The sequence below is a fragment of the Mesoplodon densirostris genome, chromosome 5 (genome assembly GCF_025265405.1).
Source record: "Mesoplodon densirostris isolate mMesDen1 chromosome 5, mMesDen1 primary haplotype, whole genome shotgun sequence".
Lineage (NCBI taxonomy): Eukaryota > Metazoa > Chordata > Mammalia > Artiodactyla > Ziphiidae > Mesoplodon > Mesoplodon densirostris.
In genome coordinates this window covers 93,296,885-93,317,588 of record NC_082665.1, presented here as the reverse complement: position 1 = coordinate 93,317,588, position 20,704 = coordinate 93,296,885, and the positions used below count along the sequence as shown (strand labels likewise).

General features: G+C 41.2%; 1 protein-coding gene across 7 annotated transcripts in view; it reads left to right on the top strand.

The window, feature by feature from the left end:
* The first annotated feature begins 11,631 nt into the window (after positions 1-11,631).
* Positions 11,632-20,704, top strand: part of PHC3 (polyhomeotic homolog 3) — an 87,178-nt gene continuing 78,105 nt past the window's right edge. For 6 of the 7 annotated variants that reach the window (XR_009532592.1, XM_060099115.1, XM_060099114.1 and 3 more), the window contains exons 1-3: positions 11,632-11,661; positions 14,928-15,093; positions 19,452-19,607. Coding sequence is in view for 6 of the 7 variants with exons in the window: in XM_060099115.1 (XP_059955098.1) it covers positions 11,648-11,661; positions 14,928-15,093; positions 19,452-19,607 (336 nt within the window). In the remaining variant the exon portion in view is untranslated. The remainder of the gene's footprint in view (positions 11,662-14,927; positions 15,094-19,451; positions 19,608-20,704) is intronic. The other variant, XM_060099113.1, reaches the window with a different exon arrangement.

Sequence of the window (20,704 nt, the reverse complement as noted above, 5' to 3'; positions counted from 1 at the left end):
TACATCTTAGAAGCACTTGATGAGGCTTATTTGCTGGTAATGAATTGCTAATGATTATTTGATGACAGCTTTTCTAATGTTTCTTAAATTGCTTGATCCAGCAAACATTTTGATAAAACAAAACCTTAGATGATTCCAGCAAAAGAAGGTGCTTGCTTATTGTGGGGAGCAGTGCAGCTCCAGTCTGAGCACTATGTGGCAAAATTGAAAGCCTTGGTTCTAATTTTGACTCAAGCAGGTTATGTAACTTGCTGTGTATTTATTTCCCTTTCAGAGAGTAAATGACGACAACTTTAACCTAACTGACTTCAAAATATTATGAAAATAAATAAACGTTTCAAAGCTCTTTGAAGTCCATGGATGGAAAGTACCCTTTAATCCAAAATTGCACTATGTAACTAGACAGTGAATTATTATTCTTTTCCTGAATAAATTTTTAGTGTTCCCCCTCCAGCCTTGCCCTTGAACATTTCTACAATTACAACAACAACAAAAAAAACCCTCCCAAATTCTTATTCTGAGAAAAAGTCCCTGCAGTATATTGCAGTAAAACTTTAAACATGTACATGGTGCATTGTAGTTACAAAACATTTTGACAAATACAATCACATTTCTGGTAAATATTACTGTTATCCCTGCTTTAGTTATGATGAACTTGGTGTTCAGAGAGGTTAATTGGATTGGCTAAGAGCACTCAGCTGGAAATGGGAAGGATCAGTGCTTAAACTCAGGTTCTTAACTCCAAATTTCAGGCCCTGCCCATCTTCCTGCATTAAATGAGACAAAGATTTATATACACAGATGTAGTTTATATCTTTCATCTGAAAAATTTAACTGGGGAATGAGCATTCATGATACCTAAATTAGGTTGGAAATGTATTAATCATGCTTTTTATTTTGTATATTTTATGATGCTTTGATATCTTGGTGGTCTTACTGACAGAGGAGAGGCTGCCCCTCCCAGGGCTTTTATCTCTAAAAATTATCCTAGAGATAGCAAATGGCTTCCTCTGTGAATGTGCCTTTCATATGCAAACCAACCAATCCAAAGCCCATATCCCCAACTTCCTCCTTTATTTAATTCTCATACACCAAGCCAGTATTTCCCCTGTTCTAAATCACCCCTCCCCACCCAGGGCCAGGTACTGGACAACTAGAGACCACCACTATAGACCAGAGCCTGCTAAAAGTATTCAAACTATCCAATCCCAAATTTACTTAAATTTTCATATGCTGCCTCATCCATTCCTTTCTGCAGAAACTACAATAAAGGCTCTGGGCCATGCTTTCTCTTTCACTCCTTCTGCCTCCAGACTGACCCTGGTGCTTCTCCATGTGGCCCTGCATGGTGTGGCATGCTCCCTTTTCTTGGGAACTGTAAATAGTAAACTCTTATTTCAAAAGCAGTTGTCCTTGTGTCTGTCACCTTACCATACCTGATTAAAACATATCCCAGGTGTGAATCAAGATAAGTACAGTTGAACAATGTAGGAAGTTAGGGGCACTAACTTCTGTGCTGTCAAAAATTTGTGTATAACTTTACAGTTGACCTTCTGTATCCACAGTTCCACAACCACAGATTCAACCAATCACATATCTTGTAAGTACTGTAGTATGCATTTACTGAAAAAAAATCCATGTAAAAAAATCCATGTAAAAGTGGACCTGCACAGTTCAAACTCATGATGTTCAAAGGTCAACTGTACAGTATTGTTTCTTAACTAAGAATAAGTAAAGAACTGAAGGAAAAAAGAAAGCAATGCTCTATCCATCATGGACAGGAAGTGAAAGAACAAATACCCTTTTTTCAGTGTGTTACTTACACACTTATTTATTTCAACACATTTATTTAGAGTTTACTATGGTGCCTGGCACTGTGCAAGGCACTGAATATACAGTCATGAAGAAAACAGGTTTATTCCCTGTCCTTGTGAGATTCACAGTTTAGAGAGAAAAAATAGGCAAGAAAATAAGTGAACAAATGCACAATTACAAACTGTGGTACCTGCTCCAAGGGGAATAAATATTGCGCAGTGATAGAGAATAATGGTGGGGAGAACTCTATAAATTGATCTGGAAAAACCTTTCTAAAGAAATGATGTTTATGCAGAGAATTAAAGGGAAACAAGGAACTAGATTTGCAAAGTATGGGAGAGAATATTCCAGGATTGTATGCAAGGCCATGAGGTAAGCAAAGTGGCATCTTTGAGGAACTGGAAGAAAACCACATACACTGACATGGAAGGATATACTATTAAGTGAAAATGGTTGCAAAAGAGTGTATATAGTCCAATACCATTTTTGATAAAGAGATACATATACTTATATGTATGTTAGTACATAGAAAATCTAAAAGAATATAAAATAAGCTGTTAATGATTATTTTTGGATGCGGATTGTAGTGGACTTTCACTTCCTATTCTGCATTATTTAGATTTCTGGGCAATTTTGTATTCAGGATTTGCTAGAGGTAAATATTAAAATTAAGTTCTATATCACTGTACGCTTCTGTTACATAACTTTTCCCCAACTTCGCTAACTTTTCATTCCTGTTCACTAGCTTTGATTGTTCCCTATAATGTACTTTGTTCTGCCTCCTGTTGTCTCTGGCATTTTATGTAACTAAGAGAGACTTATCTACCATAAATAGAACATTACAATTAAGATTTAATATGAAACTGATATGACACTGTTTATTTTAATACATTAGGAGCACACAGGCAAAAAATCTATTCTCAGATACCGACACTAAATATTTTAAAATACAGCATATGCATGTTAAAAAATATATCTGCTAACTAACTTTTAAAAGTAAGGGGGACTTCCCTGGTGGTCCAGTGGTAAAGAATCTGCCTTACAATGCAGGGGACACAGGTTTGATCCCTGGTCAGGGAACTAAGATCCCACATGCCTCAGGGCAACTAAGCCCCCGTGCCACAACTACTGAGCTCACGTGCCTCAACTAGAGAGCCTGCCGTGCCACAAACTACAGAGCCCACGTGCTCTGGAACCCTCATGCCACAACTACAGAGCCCATGCGCCCTGGAGCCCACGTACCACAACTAGAGAATAGAAAAACCCATACACCACAACTAGAGAGAAGCCCGTGTACCACAGCGAAGATCCCATGTGCCACAACTAAGACCCAAAGCAGCCAAAAATAAATAAATAAAACAATAAATAAATAATAAATAAATCTTAAAAAGAAAAAAGTAAGGATGGCCTCATAAAAATTGTATAACTTTTGGAAATACAATAGGAGGATTATTTTCCTTTACTTTAAGCATAATAATTTGTGGCAAAATTTTAAAATAATTACATCTATGCTTAGTGAGCATTTATTATGCTCTACTGTTTAGATACATTATTTCATCTTTTTTCAACTTGTACAATAAGTGTGGTAAATACTGTCCCTATTTTTCAGATTAGCAAACTGGGGATTAGAGCAGTTAAGTAAACTTCATTTATTCAATGCATAATTATTGAGCACTTAATGTTTAAAGAACTAGGAATGTAGAAGTAAACAAAATGTGTAGTTTATAACCTGGAGGTTGATGGGAGTAGTAGATAAATAAACAAATATGTACATAACATAATATATGGAGCATTGAAGTGTCATTAAGAAAAGTAAAGTGAGATAAGGGAAGGAAAGCGACGAGAAGGCCACGTTGGGTTAGGTGGTGGGGAGTGAGCTCTGAGGAGATATTTGAGCAGAGTCCTGGATGAAGTGAGGAAGTGAGACCTGTGTAAAAGGCTTTCCCAACTGGGAAGTAGCAAGTGTGAGAAGGAAAAGCAAGGAGGCCAGAGTGGCTGGAGCAGAGTGAACAAGAGAAAACTCTCTGCTGAGTGTGATGGGCACTGGATGATTTGAGCAGGACAGTGATGTGATCTGATTTACAGCTGTAAAGCTTACTTAGACTGCTCTGTGGAGAATAAATTACAGAGGAGCAAGAATAGAAGCCGGGTGACCTGTCAGGAGCCTCTGGCAGTGGTCCAGGGGAGAGATGATGGTGGCTTGGCTTAGGCTGATAACTGTGGAGGTGGTGAGGAGTGTCAGATTGACTTGGTTTGTATTTTGATAATTTCATGCGTGTTCATGATAGTGTGGCCAGAGATGAGGTTTTATTTGTATATATATCTAAATTTTTCTTGAAAACAGTTGATTTACAGTGTTGTGTTAGTTTCAGGTGTACAGCAAAGTGATTCAGTTATGATGAGGTTATATTTTGAAGGTGGAGCTGATAGCATTGCAAGAGGTCACACAGCTAGAGAATGGCAAAGTCAGGATTGAAATCTAAGTTTGTCTGTTTCTACAGCTCTACGTAGCACAACTCTTCCAGGCTGCCACAATGCTAAGTAAACATTAAGCAAAAAGCAGAATGGAAATGAAAGTCCATAGCAGCTTCAAGTGTTTATCAAGTACCTACATGCTTGAAGTAAGGCATTGTGGCACAAGGCAAAGAACTCCAGACTGGACGGATAGGAGGTTAGGAGATCAGAGTTCAGATTCTGCTTTTGCCGTGGATTCTTCCTCAGCATGGGTCACTTGACGTCTAATGTCCCTTTAAGCTTTAAAGCTCCCAGTTTCTGCTATTCAGCACCTGGGGAAACATAGCCAACTAGTAACAGTGCCAACCACAGGTATACAAGGGAAGATAAGATTGATAAGCATATGATTAACATACTGATTATTGTAAGAGTAGATGAGAGGTGGCGGGGCTAGACTGTCTTTTCAGTTTCAGTACTATTTGCTTTAGTAAAAGTATTTGGTTTTAGTATACTGTATTGCTTTCAAGGAAAAGAGAAAGCAAGTCCATATACTGCGTCATTCCAACCTACAGGATATACTAGAATTTTAGTCCTCATTCATCCAAATATTCAAGCATTCATTCCCTCAACAAGCATTTAAAACCTGTTGAGTATTAGGCATACTCAGTAACATTTATTGAACAAATTCAGGTGAAGGAAGACTTTGATAAAAAGTTAAAAAAAGAAAAAAGAGAACTTTTTTAGACTTTACATTTGGTTTTTTAAGGCTGTACAACCATCTTGTAAGGTGTTGTCCCTCTTTTTTTCACATTATAAAACTAAGACCTCAAAAAAAAAAAAGCAACTAAGACCCAGCGCAACCAAATAAATAAATAAATAACAAAACAAAACAACAAAATATAAACTAAAACGTGAAGCGGTTTCCCAAGGAGGGTCAGTACTTTACCAGAATTCAAATCTGGGCCACTTGACCTTCTGTCTCCCCATATAGGATATTAGGACAGCAATCAAGTCTAGTTGGGGTGTAGGACAGTGTATGTACTATATTAACTACCCTGCAAGTGTCCAGCACGAGGTGATCAGTGATTTAGGACACAGGTCAGCATACTTTTTCTGTCAAGTGGACCATTACAGTGTCTGTTGCAAGTACTCAACTCTGCCCTTGAAGCACAAAAGCAGCTGTAGACAATACATAAACGAGTGAGTATTGCTATGTTCCAATGAGACCTAATTTATGGACACTGAAATATAAATTTCACATAATTCTCACTCGTCACAAAATATTCTTCCTTAGATAGTTTTCTCAATCATTAGAAAATGTAGAAACCATTCTTAGCTTGAGGGTTGTATAAAAAGAAGCGACAGGCTGGATTTGGCCTGTGGGCTTGTGTTAGTCAGTTTGGGCTGCTATAATAAATACCACAGACTGCGTGGTTTAAACAACAAACAATTATTTCTCACAGTTCTAGAGAGTGGGAAGTCCAGGATCAAGGTGCTGGCAAATGTGGTGTCTGGTGAGAAACTTCTTCCCAGTTTGCAGACAATGGCCGCCTTGTTGCTGTATCTTCACATGGTGGACAGAGATCATCTCTCATCTTTCTTCTTCTAAGAGCACTAATCCCATTTATAAAGGTTCAACTCTGATGACCTAATTACCTCCCAGAATTTCCAAATACCATCACATTGGGGATTAGGGCTTCAACATTTGAAGGCTGGGGGGACACAAATACTCACTCCATAGCAGTTTGTGAGGGGAGCTCCAGCATCCATGAAGGGCCCCGTGATCGCTCTTCTCTGTAGGCCAGACCTTACAGTGGGAACTGTAGCCACTGAATTGGGGAACCTAAATGCAATAGGAGTAATTGGATCCTAGGGTTGCAGGGACCAACTGGCAGCACCGGTGGACAGCAGAGTCAGAGCAACAATCAGAATAGTCTGACTTGTGCAGCCCTATGTCATTAGCTAGTTGATCATGGTATTCCTAGAAGTGAAACAGATAGGAAACCTACTAAATTCTTACTTGAACAGTATCAGTAGAAAAGTTCTAGGTCAAGTAAACAAAAGTCTAACCTGAATTATAAAAAGAGAGTCATATCCCGTCAATCAATTCCCAGACGTGAGCTGGTTTACAGACCTCAGTACCCCTTAAATAAAGAAGAGGCTACATCCCTGACAGAAAGGACACTGGTACACCAGCCAAAGTTTATACAGTTAATCTTTCTCCAGACTTCACCAAAGGGACCTACAACCTTTTAGCAGGGTAACTGTGCACTGAGGAAAAAGAAATAATCAGACCATTTGGGGACTACTGGATGCTGGCTCTGAACTGACATTAATTCCAGGAGATCAAACATCACTGTGGTCTACCAGTCACAGAAGGGGCTTATGGAAGTCAGGTGATTGAAGGAGTTTTATCTCAAGTTTGTCTCACAGTGGGCCCAGTGAGTCCCCAAGCCCATCCTATGGTTATTTCCCTAGTCCTGGAATGAGGAATTAGAATAGATACACTGAGGGATTTCCCTGGTGGTCCAGTGGTAAAGAATCTGCCTTCCAATGCAGGGGACACAGGTTCGATCCTTGGTGGGGGAACTAAGATCCCACATGCCACGGGGCAACTAAGCCCACGTGCCACAAACACAGAACCCATGAGTCCTGGAGCCCATGTGCCACAACTAGAGAGAAACCCACACGCCGCAATGAAAGATCCCGCATGCTGCAACTAAGACCCGACACAGCTCCCCCCACCCCAAAAAGAATAGATACACTGAGCACCTGGCAGAATCACCACGTTGGTTCCCTGACCTGTGGAGTGAGGACTAGTATGGTGGTAAAGTTCAAGTGGAAGCCAGTAGAACTGCCTCTACCTAGGAAAATAGTAAAGCAAAAGCAATACCATATTCCTGGAGGGATTGCAGAGATTAGTGCCACCACATCTCCACTCAACTTGCCTGTTGGCCTGTGCAGAAGGCAGACAGATTTTGGAGAATGACAGTAGATTACTCTAAGCTTGACCAGTTGGTGACTTCAATTGCAGCTGCTGTACCAGATGTGGTTTTTATTGGTTGGGCAAATTAATATATCCCCTGGTACCTAGTGTGCAACTATTGATCTGACAAATGCTTTTTTCTTGATACCTGTTAGTAAAGACCACCAAAAGCAGTTTGTTTTCAGCTGGCAAGGCCAGCAATACACCTTCACAATCCTACATCAGGCCTAAATCAACCCTGCAACCCTGTGTCATAATTAGTTTGCAAGAATTTTTTTTTTTTTTTTTTGTGGTACGCGGGCCTCTCACCATTGTGGCCTCTCCCGTTGCGGAGCACAGGCTCCTGACACGCAGGCTCAGCAGCCATGGCTCACGGGACCAGCCGCTCTGCAGCATGCGGGATCCTCCCAGACCGGGGCACGAACCCGTGTCCCCTGCATCAGCAGGCGGACCCCCAACCACTGCGCCACCAGGGAAGCCCCAGTTTGCAAGAATTTTGATCACCTTTTTCTTTCACATCATATCACACTGGTCCACTGGTCCATTACATTGACGACATTATGCTGATCGGACGTAGTGTGCAAAAAGTAGCAACTACTCAACTTATTGGTAAGACATTTGTGTGTCAGAAGGTGGGAAATAAATCTGAGAAAAATTCAGTGACATTTCTTCTTCCATGTCAGTGAAATTTCTAGGAGGTCCAGAGGTGTGGGGCATGTTGAAATATCCCTTCTAAGGTGAAGGATAAATTGTTGCATCTGGCCCGTCCTATAAACAAAAAAAGAAGTCTAACACCTAGAGGGCCTCTTTGGATTTTGGAGGCAACATATTCCTCATTTGGGTGTGTTACTCCATTCCAAGTGGTAGCGGCAGATAGGAATGCTGTTTGGAGCCTTCGGCAGGGCCCTATAGGGAAGTCACAGAACAGGTCCTCAGGATTTTGGAACAAAGCCCTATCACCCTCTGCAGATAACTACTCTCCTTTTGAGAAACAGCTCTTGGCCTGCTACTGGACCTTAGTAGAGACTGAATGCTTAACTATGGGTCACCAAGTTACCATGCAAGCTGCTCATTGTGAACTGAGTGTCATCTGGTCCACCAGACCGTAAAGTTGGGTGTGCATAGCAGCATTCCACCATCAATGGAAGTGGACTATACATGATAGGGCTGAGCAGGCCTTGAGGCACGAGTTACATGAAGAAGTGGCCCAAATGCCCATGGTCCCCATTCCTGCTATACTGTCTTCTTTCTCCACCATGTGAGGATTCAGTGAGAAGGTGGCTGTCTGCAAATCAGGAAGAGGGCCCTCACTGGACACTGAATCTGCCTGCACCGTGACCCTGGACTTCCCAGCCTCCAGAACTGTGAGAAATAAATGTTTGCTTAAGCTGCCCAGTCCATGGCCTCTGTCATAGCTGCCCAAACTGACTAAGACAGAAATAGTAGTTTGCCAATCCCTGATCTAGCATTCAGATGAGCACTGTCCAATAGAACTTTCTGTAATGATAGAAATGTTCTATGTCTACACTGTACAATATAGTTGCCACTAGCCACATACGGCTATTGAGCACTTGAAGTGTGACTAGTGCAACAAAGGAGCAAAAATTTTAATCTATCCTTCTTTTTCATTCCTGGAGCCTTTTACCATTTCTTTAAGGATTAATACAGTTTCCCAACTAGTTTCCCTGTCTCCAGTTTTACTTTCCTCCAATCCATCCTTGTTAGAGGGATTTTTCTAAAATCACATATGATGCTGGCACTTCTCCAAAGCAACGTTTCCTGGAAACCTTAGAAAGAAGTTCAGCCTGTTAGCATGACACATAAATCTCTTCATTAGGAAATCATAAAGCAGTAAAACACCTTCCTCTGTTTCATCAGATAAGTGATGATAAATTTCTTGAGGGTAGTCCTTTATCATACTTTGTCTCCACTAACTTTTCACACAGTGGCTTGCTGAATGATGCAGGGACGAAAACTTGATTTTGCCCATGGAAAGTTTAAGTTAGAACCCCATTTCTGGTACAGTCTAGTAGAGTCACCACAGGCATTTAATCACCTTGAGCCTCATGATATTTCTTTTTTAAAAAATACATTTATTTATTTAATTTATTTATTTTTGGCTGTGTTGGGTCTTCGTTGCTGTGCACCACAGGCTTTCTCTAATTGCAGCGAGCGGGGGTTACTCTTCATTGCGGTGCGCAGGCTTCTCATTGTGATAGCTTCTCTTGTTGCAGAACACGGGCTCTAGGCACGCGGGCTTCAGTAGTTGCAGCACGCGGGCTCAGTAGTTGTGGCTTGCGGGCTCTAGAGCACAGGCTCAGTAGTTGTGGCACATGGGCTTAGTTGCTCTGAGGCATGTGGGATCTTCCCAGACCAGGGCTCGAACCCATGTCCCCTACATTGGCAGGCGGATTCTCAACCACTGCGCCACAAGGGAAGCCCAAGCCTCATTATATTTCTGTGCTAAATGATAACTAGGATTGTTGTGATGATCAAATGAGTTTGTGGAAATCCTCTGCTTTTAGTAAAAGGCTATACAAATGCTAGTTGTTATTATAATAAATATTGGGTTTTGAAATGTTTCTAAAAAGCAGTACTGGGGATTCTCTGGAGGTCCAGCGGTTAGGACTTGGCACTCTCACTGCCGGGGCTGGGTTCCATCCCTGGTCTGGGAACTAAGCTCCTGCAAGCCGCTGCCAAAAAAAATAATAAAAAAATAAAAAATAAAAAAATAAAAAGCAGTACTGGCCTGATTTTACCTAATATATGTTCTGACTTTTAAAGCCAATCTGCATGAGATGACAATATAGATATATGCCTTAGATGTTCAAAGGAAAGAGGGACGAAAAGGCACAATTTTGGATCATTTATTCCAAACATTCCTTTGGATTATGCATTTTTCATGTTTAGGTCTAAGACTGCTTTCTTCAGTTTTGTTTTACTAAACAAAAATGTCAGCAATACCAATAGACAGTTGATTTTTTTTTTTTTTTTTTTTTTGCCCACGCAACATGCAGGATTTTAGTTCCCCAACCAGGGATCGAACCCACACCCCTTGCATTAGAAGAGTGGACTCTTAACCACTGGGCCACCAAGGAAGTCCCAACAGTTGATTCTTGAGAGTTAAATGAAAATAGCATCATATGAGCAGCTCAGAAAAGAAAGAAAAGGTAGTAATATCTTATTTTTCAGCATCTACAGGGACTTTTCAAAGGGGGCTTTCTCAGTGAGGTCTCCTAGGAGTAGGAGGAAGGGCACTGCTTTAGATAAGAAAATAAGGTAAAGAAACAATGTTATCATACAGGGAGAAGTGGTAAAGGACAATTTACCTTACATAGGCAGTGGTCTCTTACCTTCCCTAAGGACATCACAGGATTTATAAGATTAAGTATACTTTTCATTAGACCATATTACACTTTGCGATGAATTCATATCACTAATTCATTTCTCAGTTCTTGAAATGCGACTCCACCATCTTAAAAAGTGGAAAAAGAAGGCACTGTTTGTGATCAGTATGCTGTTTTTGGTGAAGGACAGTAAAGATTTATTATTCTTTGAACTTAAGGTTGCCAAAGCGCTTGATGGATCTGTGTCAGATCACTTAGAATGTGTGGCTATCTCTGTAAAACCCACTTCACTCTCCAGATTAAGATTTGTTGGAAGACAGGGACTTGTTTCACTCAAATTTGCATGTTTGTCTCATCCTGCTTCAGATTAGTTGCCATATGCGTAGAATATAGTAAATTACATTAGCAAACTTGTGGCCATTCCTGCTTGTTCCCTGCGGTATGCAAGTCTGCAATCTGTACTAACCACTCAATAAATTTATGTCAAACACATGAATGATATTCATAGGGTAATAATGATGATTCCTTAACCGTCCACCTTATGGGGATCTAGAACACCATCTTTGAGCCCAAGAGAGGAATTGCCGGTTCCATCCCCAAACTGCCATGCGCCCCAGGTAACAAACCCTGCAGCTACCATGGCATTTCCTTTCACTCTGACGCCTCATCATCCAATCCTCGTGGTATTCTCTTTCATCTCACTGTTTGCAGTTCACGTAGGCTTTGATATATTTTAGATGTTCTTAAAAATTTTAACAGTCTAATCAGAACTTTTCATATCTTGGTTACAGACTCCCTCCCCAAGAGGAAGAAGACCCTAGGCAAGAGAAAGCGAGCGCGAGGGAAGGTGAGACACTGGTATCTAAACTGGAAACCTGGTCACTTTCCACAGCAAGCAAGGCTTGAACTGGGAGGGGGGATTGGAAGACGAGAACCCCACGTGACCTCGGGGGCCCGAGGCTAGACGACCCCGCCCCCTCTCTCGCCGCCGCCGTCGCCGCCGGGGGGCGCATGCGCAGCCCATGGTAGTGATGGAGGAGAGAAGATGGCGGAAGCGGAGTGAGTTACTTGCTGGTGACTAATGTCGTAACCGGGGGGCGAGTGGGGGGCAGCGACATGTCCCCTTGAGCTCAGGGCTCTTTCGCGGGCAGTGCGGGGAAAGGGGGACGTGAGAGCTTTCTTATCGTGGAGGAGCCCGCTTGGCCCTTGTGGGGAGACGGAGGAGAACTGTAAGGGTCCAGTTACCTCCCGGCGGGAGCGCCCCTTCCACCGTCTGTCCCCGGATCTGCGGGGCCCTGTGCGCAGGGTCGTCCCTCGGACCCCGACCGTAGGAATCTTCCGGAAGATGAGCCCGACTGGGCCCCTCAGGCGCTGTCATCCCTGCAAGTGGGCCCCGCGGGCAGCCTTGTGACGGCTGCCTCGCCCGGGGCCCGCGGAGGCTGGGTAGGGCTGGGCGGGCACTGCCAGGCCTCCTTCGCGCTCGCCTCCTTCCCCCCCCCACCCCGCCCAGCGCCACCCCACTGCTTCTCAGTGGGAGAACGCGAGACGTGGGGCTGCTCACCGCCCTCCCCCGGGAGGCTTGCAGGAGGTGTCGCAGCGCCGGCCTTGCAGCGGCGGGGGCTGTTGCGAGTCTGACGAGGCTGAAAACACCCTGCAAGGAAAGATCTTCCTTTCCTTTGGGTCTCTGGCTGCAGTGTTGATGCCGCCCTAGAGGGCCACATTCCTGTGTGGCGGTGTGATGGTATGCTTAGTTAGCGACTCAAACTTAGTGTTTCCTGGGTAGGCCGCTGGTGCAGCAGCACTGCTGTTTGTATTTTGCAGGCAAAACTGTGCGTAGACGGCGGAGTTACCAAAATTGTTCTTTTGTGCCAGGTCTCCAAATGCAGTGCAGTGGTTTGGCCAGTTCTACCCACCGATGTTTAGACGTGTATCTCGCATTTGGATTCTCTGTGACCATATTTAGTTACTGAACTGCTTACCGTAGGGTTTGAGGTTGGGCACATGGCTGAGCAGAATAGCACTGTAAAAGGACCAGAATGTAAGCTGGCGTTTTGCATATCTTTGGTACGTGGTTCAGAAGTGCTATGACAGGTAGTAATTTGGTAAAAAGTTCATCTACCACTATGTCTGTATGCTGTTGAACAGTTACCATATGATGCTGTGATTTGATGATTGGAAGGCAGTTTGCAAAACTACAAACCGCCCTCCCCCCGCAAAAAAAACTCAGCGAAGCATAAAAATGTGTTATTTACTAATCAAAATAATTAGTAAGAGTCAGCTCCCCCCCACTTTTTTCCTTTCACTTTTCCTCTTATTAAATCGGGATTTTTTTAACCATTTGATCCCTGAAAGAGCACATAAATACTATTTACATACATGATATAAAGAACAAAGAAAATTTGTACATAAAAGGACACCGTATGGGAATAGTGCGTGCATACACAGTTAGTGCCAAATTCCTTTGTCTTTTCATGAAGTATAAAGTGTTCTTGTTACATTCTTGTCAATGCTGCTCCTATGAGGTGGGTCAGGTTTTGTCTCTCAGAAGAAAAGACTGATAAGAAAAGCAGATAAAGCCAGTATATTCTCAAGTGTGCTTTTCACCATTGTGGTGCATTTCTGACCCTTCAAAAAAATACTGTAGTTCTCGTTTCTAACAATATTAAGCCCCTCAGAATTGACTTAATATGTTGTTTGAATTTGTTAAAATACAGATTCTGTATTTAGTGGAATTTTGTACCACAGCAGTGAAATGAGTTTGTAATATTGTAGGGAAAAGAATCAGTGTGGTACATAGCTGCACTTTACTGTCCGTACATGAGGAAAGTGACACAATTATGCTGTTTTCAAAATTTGGAGCTATTATTTGTGAAAAAGAGATTTTTGTAAGGAAGTGGGGAAATTGTTTTCAGCTGCTTCTCTTATTTACCCAGTCAGAGTAATCTGCTTATGAGTATTACTCAGTTATTACATGTAGTGAGGACAACGTTGTAGAATAATTAGAGGGAAAGCAGTGTGAGTTAATAAATTATTTTCTAAGAGAGCTTATTTTTATTATTTTTTATTATTTTATTTTATTTTATTTTTTGAGGTACGTGGGCCTCTCACTGTTGCTGCCTCTCCCGTTGTGGAGCACAGGCTCCGGACGCGCAGGCTCAGCGGCCATGGCTCACGGGCCCAGCCGCTCCGCGGCACGTGGGATCTTCCCGGACCAGGGCACGAACCCGTGTTCCTTGCATCGGCAGGCGGACTCTCAACCAGTGTGCCACCAGGGAAGCCCGAGAGCTTATTTTTATTTATTTTTTATTTTTTATTTATTTATTTTTTTGCGGTACGCGGGCCTCGTAGTGTTGTGGCCTCTCCCGTTGTGGAGCACAGGCTCCGGACGCGCAGGCTCCGGACGCGCAGGCTCCGGACGCACAGGCTCAGAGGCCACGGTTCACGGGCCTAGCCACTCCGCGGCATGTGGGATCTTCCCAGACCGGGGCACGAACCCGTGTCCCCTGCATTGGTAGGCAGACTCTCAACCACTGCGCCACCAGGGAAGCCCGAGAGCTTATTTTTAAATAAAGTACATATGGTAACCAAAAACTAAGCTAATTGACTAAACTAAGCTAAACTACTAAACTAAGCTAACACAAGTCCATAGGCATCCTATTTTAATGTCTAGATAAGAATGACTTTAATTTGTAATTAGTATGGTCACAAGAATATAAAGAAATATATATATATATATATATATTTTTTTTTTAATGCTGTAGGCGGGCCTCTCACTGTTGTGGCCTCTCCCGTTGCGGAGCACAGGCTCCGGACGCGCAGGCTCAGCGGCCATGGCTCACGGGCCCAGCCGCTCCGCGGCATATGGGATCCTCCCGGACTGGGGCACGAACCCGCGTCCCCTGCATCGGCAGGCGGACTCTCAACCGCTGCGCCACCAGGGAAGCCCTAAAGAAATATTTTAATACTCTGACATTGCTTCAGTTTTAATTTTCCTAGGTAGTTAAGTATTCCGTCATCACCTGTTTTAGTTTCAAAACACTCGTCTTCCTTCAACAATAAAAAGGTAAACTTTAGGCCAGGCTGTATCTGAGTTACATATCCTGAGTCATTTGAATTCAAATTTAGTAGGTATGAACCATTAAATATGCTATATATTTGTGAAGTGTTTTTCCCTGGCACGTGTTTATGGAGACTGTGTGCTCTCTGTATTTAATGAGGGCCTTCTTAGAAATTTAGACTGTTGCTGATTATTTCTTGGAATATTATTCTTTAAACACCCTAAGATAATGCTTTTGCCAATATAAATCCTTTGTGTTATCTGCTAGGTTTAAGGACCACAGTACAGCTATGGATAGTGAACCAAACCCTGGAACATCTTCGGTATCGACAACAACCAGTAGCACTACCACGACCACCATCACCACTTCCTCCTCTCGAATGCAGCAACCACAGATCTCTGTCTATAGTGGCTCAGACCGACATGCTGTACAGGTATTTCAGTTACCATGATGTATAGTCTAAGACTGAGGATGTCATTACTTTTCGCTTAAGCCAGATGAATCTATTGTTTCGTGTCCTCAAATGAATTACATGATACCCTCTAAATGAGTACAGTTAGAATTGTTCATGTTTGGAACAACCAACAGAGTTATTGAATAATCATTCTATTGAGAGGGCCTACATTTGTCAGCGTGTAGCTTATAAAACAGTATGTTGGGAAAGTTATAATTGGAAGGTCTCTAGGTACTGCTACAACATTGAGAAACTCAACCAAGAGCCCCAACATGAAGAATGGCTCTAGGTTTTTCTGATTATTTTACATTTGAACCCAAAATATGGACTTAGGATCTATTCAGATCTATTCAGCTCTGTAGATATGTTAAGAGGTTCATTTTAAACCCAAGTGGCCTAAGAACCCTAAACAGGAGGATCCATTTAAGAGCTCGAAGGGGCAGAGGAGGAAGGGAGTATTTAATTAGGAAAAGTCTTAGGCTCTTCGCTTAGTTGGGAAAATAAAATTTACCTGGTTAACCTTTATAATAATGGAGGTTGAGGCTATGTGGTATAGCATGAAAGGGGCATGGGCATTGCAATCTGATGTGCTCTTTGAATTCCATTTTCTTTATCATTAGTAGATATGTAGCCTTGGGTGAGAGGCATAATCTCCTTGAGCCTCAGGAAACTGAAAAATGAGGATGAGACCACCTGCTTAGTTAGTTATGAGGATTAAAGGAAGCATCTAGAATTGTGTGGGGCACATTATATATACTCAGTAAACCATAGTAGCTAATATTTATTGAATACTTGCTATGTGCCAAGCATTTGATAAATTCTTTACATGGATTTTCTCCATATAACAGATGGGAAAACTGATGTTGTAAATTGGCTAAATAACTTTCCTAAACTCACATAACTAGTTGGTACTGTAGCTTTAGAGTTGTGCCCTTGGGGCTTCGCTGGTGTCCAGTGGGTAAGACTCCATGCTCCCAATGCAGGGGGCCCAGCTTCGACCCCTGGTCGGGGAACTAGATCCCACATACATGCCGTGACTAAGAGGTCTGCATGCCGCAGTGAAGATCCTGCATGCCATGGCTAAGACCTGTCGCAACCCCACAAAAAACAAAACAAAACAAAAAAAAGACAGATGTTGAGTTGTGCCCTTAACCATTCCGTGAGTTCTTATTTTTTCCATTATACCTGTTTTCTCTCTCAAATCTGCATAATTGCACTCCACCCTGAAAAAAAACTCACCTGTTTGTGATGCAGTCATCTCCCTGATACATTTTTCTAGAGTGGAGATCCCAGTATACTGGCTATTTAGCTGTTCTGTGGCTTAGGATTCTGAAGTTACTGTGGAGTAGCATCAGAATTGTTGGGAGACCCAGTCAGTTCAGTAAAAATTCAAACTGGAATGGAGAGTGTGTTTTTAATGTTTTTCACCTTTCTCTGAGGCAAGGGATATAGGGAAGAGTATCTAGAGCTTGAGCACACAGATGATGTGACATTTTAAATGCCATTTTGTTCTCTAGTTTACCTAAGCTGGATGTGTTAATAAAAAAAAAAGTTATTGAAGATGTATAGATATAGATATATCTCACAAATAGCACTAACTCTAATTCTTACGAGATCATAGAATTGCTTCCCTTAAAATGTAATCAAATCAATATTTACTGAACTACCTAAGTAGTTCTTCAATACCTTTCAGCTTTCTTTTTCAGTCCTGAGAATCCTCTTCCCCGTCCTTGCTCCTTTAGAGGAACAAAATAAGAACAATGTGCTATATCTTTAACTTGCATTTAAAGAGTCTCTCTCCCATGAGTATAGTATTGAATCGTAATGAAAGACTGTGCTGACAACAGAAAAAAATTACTATACTCTGACAGAAATATGTGCCAAATAGGTTATTCATTTTTTATTTCAGTTTAATTTTAGAATTTTGTTATAGAATTAGAAGAACATATATAGATTTACCTGACGAAAAAGACATATTGTTGTGATTCTAAATCACAATGCAGATCTATAGTCCCCTGCAACTAGGTGTCAGAAGCCTACATTGGTTTTGTGACAGGAGTCTGCAGTAGGTATAGCAGTCTTTTTTTTTTTTCTGCGGTACACGGGCCTCTCTCTGTTGCGGCCTCTCCCGTTGTGGAGCACAGGCTTCGGACGCGCAGGCTCAGCGGCCATGGCTCACGGGCCCAGCTGCTCCGCGGCATGTGGGATCTTCCCGGACCGGGGAATGAACCCGTGTCCCCTGCATCAGCAGGCGGACTCTCAACCACTGTGCCACCAGGGAAGCCCAGTATACCAGTCTTTTGTTGGGGAATTGAGATATGAACACATGAAGGTAAAAAACACAAGGAAATATGTTTTCTTGGGATTTGGATAAAGAGATAGCTTTGTGGTAAAGGTGTTCTGACTCAGAAGCTCAAGCTGTAGGATTATGGCTCTGTTACTCCCTTAGCTCTTTGAAAACTCTGGTTTGATGCTGAGATTTAGGGTGCTGTTTCAGAGTCATCATGGGCATGATGTGACTTTAGGATGTGTTTACAGAGTACTGGTATAATCTAACTTACCATTTGGACAGATAAAGGATTTTCCTCTTATTAGAATACTTGCTTTTCTACATTTATCGATTTATGAAGTTCAGGTTCATAGTTTTCATTTTACTTATAAATAGTCACAGTCATTAACACTTTTTCAGGAATTTTTTTAGAAAGAACAGTTTTATTCTGTTTTGAAACAGTTGAATCTGACATTTAAAAAACATTTAAAAACATTTAAAAAAGTGATTAGTAATTTTCTAAAAAAATAGCTTTATAATTTTAAGTGGTTATTAATATAATGAACTAAGTATTTTCAGACATTTAAAGAAAAATACAAATGAGAAGGTAAAAATCACTTCTAATCTAGCTACCCATCAGTAGTCTTTTACTGTTTTCCTGAATATTCTTTAAAATATTTTAATATAAATGGTATCTTACTCTATACACTATTTAGTAACCTGCTATTTCACCTAATGATATATTTGGGGATTTTTTTGTTAATAGATATATCTGCTCTGTTCAGTATAGTAGCTACTAGCTGCTGCATGTGGCTATTTTATATTTAAATTATAATTAAAATTCAGTAAAATTAAAAACTTAGTTCCTTAGTTGCACTAGCCACCTTGTAAGTGCTCAGTAGATTCGTGGCTGCTGTATTGGATGGCACTGATCTACATTGATACTAGTAATGCTTGCAGGGTATACATATCCTCTCTACGCAAGCTGCAAATTCTACCAAGTTTTATCCAAAATGGTTTTACCAATTTACATTCTTACTAACAGTGTATGAGAGTATCTGTTTCTTCAGTAGTAGTAGTATTCTTTTAAATCTTTATCTATTGGAAAGTTGGAAAATAGTGTCTTAATTTGTAAGTTTTGACTACTAGTGAGATTGAAGATCTTTTCAAATGCTTACTTAGCACTTTCTCCTTTTGTGAATTGCCTCTACTGGGTAACTTTAATTTGTACAGATTAGTGAATCCTAGTGATATGTAACTAGGAGAGAACTATGTTAATAATAAGTTTGATGACATTGAATATTAAAGTAGTGAAATTTTATTTTAGTTTATTTTTTAACATCTTTTTTTTTTAAGTACATGCACAGACTCTAGACAATGCTATACTTCTTCTTTTTTTTTTTTTTTTTTGGCTGTGTTGGGTCTTCGTTTCTGTGCGAGGGCTTTCTCTAGTTGTGGGAAGCGGGGGCCACTCTTCATCGCGGTGCGTGGGCCTTTCACTGTCATGGCCTCTCTTGTTGCGGGGCACAGGCTCCAGACGCGCAGGCTCAGTAGTTGTGGCTCACGGGCCTAGTTGCTCCACGGCATGTGGGATCTTCCCAGACCAGGGCTCGAACCCGTGTCCCCTGCATTGGCAGGCAGATTCTCAACCACTGCACCACCAGGGAAGCCCTTTTTAACATCTTTATTGGAGTATAATTGCTTCACAATGTTGTGTTAGTTTCTGCTGTGTAACAAAGTGAATCGGCTATATGTATACATACATCTCCATATCCCCTCCCTCTTGCGTCTCCCTCCCACCCTCCCTATCCCATCCCTCTGGGTGGTCACAAAGCACCGAGCTGATCTCCCTGTGCTATGCGCTGCTTCCCACTAGCTATCTGTTTTACATTTGGTAGTGTGTATATGTCAGTATTACTCTCTCACTTGGTCCCAGCTTACCCTTCCTCCTCCCCGTGTCCTCAAGTCCATTCTCTTAAAGTAGTGAAATTTTAAACTGCTGCTTTTTTAATACTTTATTTTATGGTTAAGATTATGGTTTGACATTGGTTCAATTGACTTATCACAGGTAATTCAACAGGCATTGCACCGCCCTCCCAGCTCAGCTGCTCAGTATCTACAGCAAATGTATGCCGCCCAGCAACAGCACTTAATGCTGCACACAGCAGCTCTCCAGCAGCAGCACTTAAGCAGCTCCCAGCTTCAGAGCCTTGCTGCTGTTCAGGTGAGACGGAAATGAATTAAGAACTTATGAGGCCAAAGTTGACATGACCTGCAGATAATTCCTGAAAATAAATATGTTGGGTATTATTTTAGAGTTTTCAGGTGTCCTGTGATTATTTTTTCTTAAGGAAATATAATAGGCTGCCAAATTGAGGTTAGTTTAAAAACAAATGAATGTGTTTTATGTGTTACTCTATTGCTAACTTTTGTCCCTCTGCTTTTTATCCACATTGCAGAAATGTTATACTAATGTCATGGTTTTGTGTGTAAAATTTTAGGTACAACAGTGAATAGTTAGGGTTACATGAATCTTATCTACATTTTAACAAAAAAGCTTCTTTAAATTACATAATTAATTTACACTCATTAAAAAAACAGACAGTATAAAATTGACCATAAGAGGTAAAGTATAGAGGTATTCCTTTTCCATATCCCCTGCTATTTTCCACTCTTCAGAGGTGGCCACTAACAGTTTAATATGTATCCCTCCAGGAATGTTCTGTATAAAAATATGTATGTACACTTTTCTAAAATCCACTCATATGATTCCTACTGCTAACAGGATGATTTTATGATTAAATGCTTATGTTTTTAAAAAGATCTTCATTATTATTGCACTGTTTATTTAAATTAAACTGTGTGTGAGATTTAATCTTAAATGTCCTCACCAGAGGAGAATCTCAGTTGACTGAACCTGAAAAAAAGGTTTATTTCTGTTATAAACACATCCCCAGCTGTTACTTCTTCTCGGTAGTGTAATTTTAAATAGCGTCGTGTACATGATACGAGTAAGGAAACCGAAACCCACTGGTACTTGATATAGCTCCAATTTCTTTTTCATAACATTGGAGTAGTGATTTCACTTCAAAGAAGACTGAGACCTGTAGAGTAAAACTGACAATGACTGCAGCTATTAAAATAAGATTAGCCTTTGGGTCTTCTGTTTTCACTGTTCAGTGTTTTCTTTTTTTCTTAATCTGTTTGGCTAAAGCTTAATCCATGTTGACTGTAAAATAACTGTAAAATAGATGTTTTGACTTTTATTGTGGTTTTATGGTATCCTGGTACCAGAAAGTTTTTAACTTCAGGCTTTTATAG